Source organism: Pygocentrus nattereri, chromosome 11 (genome assembly GCF_015220715.1).
Source record: "Pygocentrus nattereri isolate fPygNat1 chromosome 11, fPygNat1.pri, whole genome shotgun sequence".
Classification (NCBI taxonomy): domain Eukaryota; kingdom Metazoa; phylum Chordata; class Actinopteri; order Characiformes; family Serrasalmidae; genus Pygocentrus; species Pygocentrus nattereri.
In genome coordinates this window covers 14,930,022-14,935,969 of record NC_051221.1, presented here as the reverse complement: position 1 = coordinate 14,935,969, position 5,948 = coordinate 14,930,022, and the positions used below count along the sequence as shown (strand labels likewise).

The 5,948-nt window shown below is 40.1% G+C and overlaps 1 protein-coding gene across 4 annotated transcripts in view; it reads right to left on the bottom strand.

Moving 5' to 3' along the window:
• Window positions 1-5,948, bottom strand: part of acsl1b (acyl-CoA synthetase long chain family member 1b) — a 21,486-nt gene continuing 15,538 nt past the window's right edge. For all 4 annotated transcript variants that reach the window (XM_017703847.2, XM_017703846.2, XM_017703848.2 and 1 more), the window contains 11 exons: window positions 5,902-5,948; window positions 5,556-5,690; window positions 5,312-5,446; window positions 5,068-5,163; window positions 3,522-3,594; window positions 3,358-3,446; window positions 3,022-3,138; window positions 2,136-2,279; window positions 1,360-1,461; window positions 1,043-1,114; window positions 1-804 (listed from right to left, as the gene is read on the bottom strand). The exon at window positions 5,902-5,948 is cut by the window's right edge and continues 31 nt beyond it. In XM_017703847.2, coding sequence (XP_017559336.1) covers window positions 664-804; window positions 1,043-1,114; window positions 1,360-1,461; window positions 2,136-2,279; window positions 3,022-3,138; window positions 3,358-3,446; window positions 3,522-3,594; window positions 5,068-5,163; window positions 5,312-5,446; window positions 5,556-5,690; window positions 5,902-5,948 — 1,151 coding nt within the window. In that variant the 3' untranslated portion in view covers window positions 1-663. The remainder of the gene's footprint in view (window positions 805-1,042; window positions 1,115-1,359; window positions 1,462-2,135; window positions 2,280-3,021; window positions 3,139-3,357; window positions 3,447-3,521; window positions 3,595-5,067; window positions 5,164-5,311; window positions 5,447-5,555; window positions 5,691-5,901) is intronic.

Below are 5,948 nucleotides of genomic sequence, written 5' to 3'. Positions count from 1 at the left end.
CACAATTACTAAAAATGTTTATTTGCTGAATGTAACATATTGAGGAAATATTCAAACTGTAACCTGTGCAAAAGGCACATTCAAAGTTTTATGCACTCCCCCGACTAAATATGTTAAACTCATCAAATTAATAAAAATTGTGCTCCAAAATTTGCAGAAAAAATATACATTTCTTTGTACTTTTTCTTACACACTCAAACTAAAGCAGTCATATTACCTCAGTTTAAGATGTTTTCACTTGTGAAGATATCATTTTTAGCAGTGTTGATTTTTTTTGTCTGGGAAAGTGGGCTGAATGTCAGAACCTCTAAGGCAGAAGGTAAGCGACCACGTTGGCACAGTTCAGCACTCAAGCAATCTTTGGCATTTATTTTGTGGACTGTGGGGTATGATGTTTTGGAGGGTAACTATCGAGACGGTGGATTTCTCCTTTTTGATCCAGTGTTCTCTTTATCCCTATGAAAGGCAGTGGATGTGTTGCGTGGATAAGGCATGGCTCCTCGCTGAGGATGGCTCCTCAAAGGAAAACTTAGTAGTATTAACGTAGCTAACAAAGGATGAAATAGTGAGGATGAGTTAGCATGATACCTTCACGACGGTAAATGACTCCCATCATCTTCCATTCAGTGCTAGTATTTGTTTAGAACTACTACAGGATCAGAATCACATGTGAATATTGGAATAGAGCTGGTCGATCTGCTGCCTGAAGTGGTTTCTGAGCTCAGTGCGCTTGGCTTTGAGGGTTGGAGTGAGAAGGCCATTTTGGATAGAGAACAGTTCTGCGTACAGAGCAATGTCCTTCACCTAAAACACAAGAGGATCAGATTCATGTTAGCCGTAAGGTTTTATTTAAAGGTAGGTTACACTTTGATGAGTAGGAGAGACTATAAATATTTTATGTATAATGACATCAGCAGAGATTACTCTGATTCACTTAAGAATTTTTGCAGTTTGCCATCAAACTGCAAAAACAGCAGAAGAAAAATATTTCACATGCCACTGAAATAATGCAAATCCTGTTACAGGTCACAGTAAAGCTCACCTGTTCAAAAGACCTCAGCCCACTTTCTTTGCCTATTTTAACAATATCCTCCAAAATGGCATCTTTTACTGCCTGCAATTAAACAAGAAAAAGCATTTTTCCCCCAATTTCACAAGGATGTGCACACAAATAGTATTAGTCAATGTCTTGGAAGAGGGTTTCCAGACACACTTGCATGCCTAACTGTAAACCAAAATTGATTTTCAATGCAGAATCTATATTTCCAGTACCTTAGTCCAAGGTAATGCTTAACTTAAAAATGTAAAATGTCAATCTAATACAACAATTTCAAACTGATGTGCAAATCACATCATTACCTTGTTGTTGCAGAGCTCCTCATAAGAGCCATGAAAGCCTTTCTTACTGGCCCAGTTTGGCAGGAAGTCCGGGTCAGGCACAATGATTGCCACCAGGCAGGCCTGTTTCACAGAACAAAGAAACACATGCTCATTTCTTTGCTACGGTCAATAAGGACTATAGTAGGGGTTCTCCGTTCTGGTCCTGGAGATCTACCACCCTGGAGAGTTCCAACAGGTCCAACATACCTGGCACTAATATTCAGATGCTCCTGAAGCCCTTTGTTACAGGGATCATGTGTTTTTCATGATGTGAAGAAAACACACATTTACCTTTTCAGCCTACAGTAGTTTAGCTTAGCCCCTTCATGTTGAAGTTATAAGGAGTGTTTTAGTCTAAACTGCTTTTTGAGTGAGACACAACACAAGGCAGATAATCAGAACAGAGCCTGATCTATCAGTCTCAATGTTTTCTAAGTGATTCTGCTAAAAACCACGTGATGATCAGAGGTTTGGAAAATAATCATGTAAAAAATGGATTTTGACAGTTTTTGATTCATAAATCCAACTACAGTGGACTGGGAAAAAAAATAAAGTTCAAGAAGAACAAAATGCAGGATGTGGGCCTTGAAACTCTACAGGGTGATAGATCTACAGGACGAGGACAGGATGCCTCTTAAGCTTTGAAGCTCATACAAGTGAAATGAATGAAGCTATTGGGGATCAGAAACCATTGTGTTGTGACTGGCTCCTCTGTACTTGTTTCATTTTCATTAAATAGCACCTTTCCTGCTCACCTGTAAGCTGTCCCCATGTACAAATGCCTGTACAACAGCTTCACTCCTGATGTAAACGTTCTCAATCTTCTCGGGGGCAATGTACTCTCCCTGAGCAAGCTTGAAGATGTGCTTCTTACGGTCAATGATCTTCAGAGTGCCGTTCTGTTCGCAGGTAATTAAAGACACACTTCAGTTCAAAAACATGGTATAATCCACTGTGTCATGATTTGTACACTTTAATGTGTATGGAACAGCACAGAAATTAACGTGTTTCATATACTGCATCTCCATCTGTTACGCTGCATATTTTGTTAGCCCCCTTTTACCCTGTTCTTCAGTGGTCAGGACCCCATGGACCCTCACAGAGCTGGATATTTTAGGTTGGCACTGCTGTGTCTGATCCACTCAGACCAGTACAACACACACTAACACAAAATCACTAGGTCAGTGTCACCATCACAGCAGTGCTGAGAATGATTCACCACCCAAATAATACCTTTGGGGTCCTGTGGGAGTTCTGAACATTGATGAACAAGGTAAAGAACGGCTAACCGTTACACAGGTGAACAGATGAACTACAGTCTGTAATTTTAGTACTAGAAATTGATGCTATATGGTAAGTGGGGCTAATAGACAGACAAAGGGAGTAGATACAAGGCAGGTGTACTACCTAATAAACCCCATGTATGTCTTTTTTTGTTTTTCTACATTGTTTGAGTATAGCAGTTGCCCTTTACATTGTGTCCAAATTAATGATGAATGGATCAATAGACCTGGTCTGAAATGAGCTGTGAAAAAAACATCTTTGCTTTCTCTCATAGTTAAAGCTGTGGGGATATTTGGTCTTACGGCAGGGCTACTGAGCACTTCATTCAATATCTGAGTGTGAATAAGTAAAACTCACCGGCAGCCACTTGCCGATGTCTCCTGTGTGGACCCAGCCGTCCTGGTCGAGGGCCTCGTCAGTCTTCTCTGGGTCTTTCAGATATCCCTTAAACACATTAGGCCCCTTCACACAAACCTAGTACACAACACACACACATTGAGGCAATGGTCAAATGGGTAAAAACGAAAGATAACTCAATATTAAACTGGTTATTAAGAGCTGATGTTGCGGGCATGGATTAAGCTTAGTCTTGGACTAAACTTGCAGTGCCATTGGTGAAGAGCCATTCTTCGCCGAGACTTAGACTTGACAGGTGTCTGGGAAACCATTCTTTAGCTTGACTGATACACATACCTCTCCTTCTCCATTCACAGCCAGATAGTTCATCTCAGCAACATCCACCAGCTTCACATAGCTGCATGGCATAGGAGGTCCAACATGACCTACAGCACATCATCCCAGAAATATGAATCAGAATTCAACAAAACAAGATCAAAAGAGGATGTGAGTGGGTTTACCTCCAGTCCAGTCTCCTGACAATGTAATTGTGCAGCCAGCTGTGCACTCAGTCTGTCCATAACCTTCATAAAACTGAACAGGAATAAGATAGTATTACATTGAATATTGCCAGATCAGTTACATGAAAAAGTAACATCAACAGAGTAGGTAAGAATGCGAGAAATTCTTCTGTTGTTTTTAAACAATGTGCACTTGATATATAATAATTTACTACAGAAATTCCAGTCACATTTTCACCCTAATCATAGCACAGAGACAACACTGGTCCATTTTGTAAATGACCTAAGGCTTAGTGTTCATTCACATAAACCAAGGCTATTTAACTAAAATTCAATAAGGTCCAGTTAGAGAAAATTTCCTTAAGCAAAGGTCGGGAATATCACAATGTCTAACCTGCATCTTTATTCAGTGCCATATACTGTTTACTGAAGCAGTAGTTATATAAACATCGTATATAATCAACAAATGAATGTCAAATCAAATAAAGTACGATTCAGATTTCAACATTTTTGTCCGTTTTCTCTTTTCCAGAGCACGACATGTGAAATAGCTTCCCTCTGACTCACTTTCTTCTCTGAATGCTGTCTCTCACCTCATCCCTTCCCTGTGTATTCATTCACTTGAGTCTCTGTGGTCACTGTAATGCACAGATCTGATTGGCTGGGTAACATCATGTGTGATATGTAAAATCCATGCGATTGAACTGTGAGCTTCCCGGGCTGTTAAACCCATACCGTAAAGACTAGAAAAGCCACGGTGATTAAAATAGGACCACCCCATCAAAATTATTTCATTTCCCACAGTTTATTGGTTACAGGTCCAGGTCTGCATAGGACTATGTCTGTGTCCAGATTCGGGCTGCGGTCCGCCTGTTAGTGACCTCTGATATAAACCATCTATTCTTGTCTTATTCAATCTCAGTGCAGCATTTGTAACAGGTGATTACTACATTCTGATCCATTGACTTAAAAACTGAGTAGGCCTCTGGGTAGCTGGAGAAGTGATTAAGAATAAGAAACCCTTATTAGTCCCACAATGGGGGAATTTAACCTCCGCATTTTAACCCATCCATGTAGTGAAACAAAAGTTGCTCTTTTAAGTTTTATGTGGGCTTCCCAAGAAAACAAGTCCTCTACAATTTGCTCAATACAAAGCAGCACAGATCCTAACTTAACTTATCTTTCACAATTAGACAATCAATACTCGTACACCATCTTAGAAAACATTAATTTAGCTTTGATTTTTTGCCTCTGATATTATTGCCACTGTTACTTTGTGTGATTCTGCATGTTGGGCTGCTACAGGACTGAAAAGTGCTCCATAAATATTTTAAAATAATATGCATCATTATTATTATCACTACACCTTCACGTGAATCAGAATGTGACTCCTTTCAATTTCTTATGTTTTAAATTCAGCTGATGTCTTTTTTTTATGCATGTCAATACAAACAGAATCTTCACAGAACACAGTTTGAACATGTATGTGTGTCTCTGTATTATATGGTTTCCGACAGTGCGTAATCAGCATGCTTTCTAATCTGACCTGGCAGCCCAGCGCTGCACGCAAGAAGGTAAGCACAGAGGCAGAAATTGGAGCAGCTCCGGTCATCATCAAACGCACGCAACCTCCAACGCTGGCCTGCAGTGGGCAGCAGAAACATTGTTTTTAGAGACAGACGAACAAACATGAAAGGAAAAAAAACTGCTTTTCAGATGAGCTATGACTATGAAACTGAACAAAGCAGCACATTTACGTTAAGCTTTCTCCCAGAGAATCACATTCCTACCTGGACTTTCTTGAAGATGATTTTGTCCCAAAAACTGTTTCTCCTCATGATACCACTCATCATCTCAGCCTCTTTCCTCCGGAATGCAAAATTCAGGATCCATTTCTTGAGTGGAGTACTGGCCTGTCCCAATATCTGAAACACAGAGAGACACAGCTCATTCATTTTTACATGCTTCAACCAGATATTGACCAGTGTAGCTCTGGTTCTTGCATGTGTCACTAGAAAACATCTAATCGCTAACCTTGTCAAACATGCGGTTGAGCAGACGAGGCACCACTGGGAAAACAGTAGGCCGCAGGGTTGTGAGGTCATCCATCAGTTTTCGGATATCTCCTTGGAAATAGCCGATACGACCCCCATGGACCAGCATCACACCCTGAAGAAGACAAACACATAAAAAAAAGATAGTAAAGGTATCACAGTCTATCTTGACAGTGTTGCTTTGTTCCTATATTATAATTAATATTTTGAATGCCAGGTTAGTATACACAACCAGTAAACCTATTTCTGAAGCATTTTAGGGATGCTTTTTTGCCATGCCTTTCTAAGCTTTTAGATCAAATGCATCAAAACCATATTGCGTGTACCTGTACCACTTGCTCAAACATGTGTGCCAGAGGTAGGTAAGAGATAT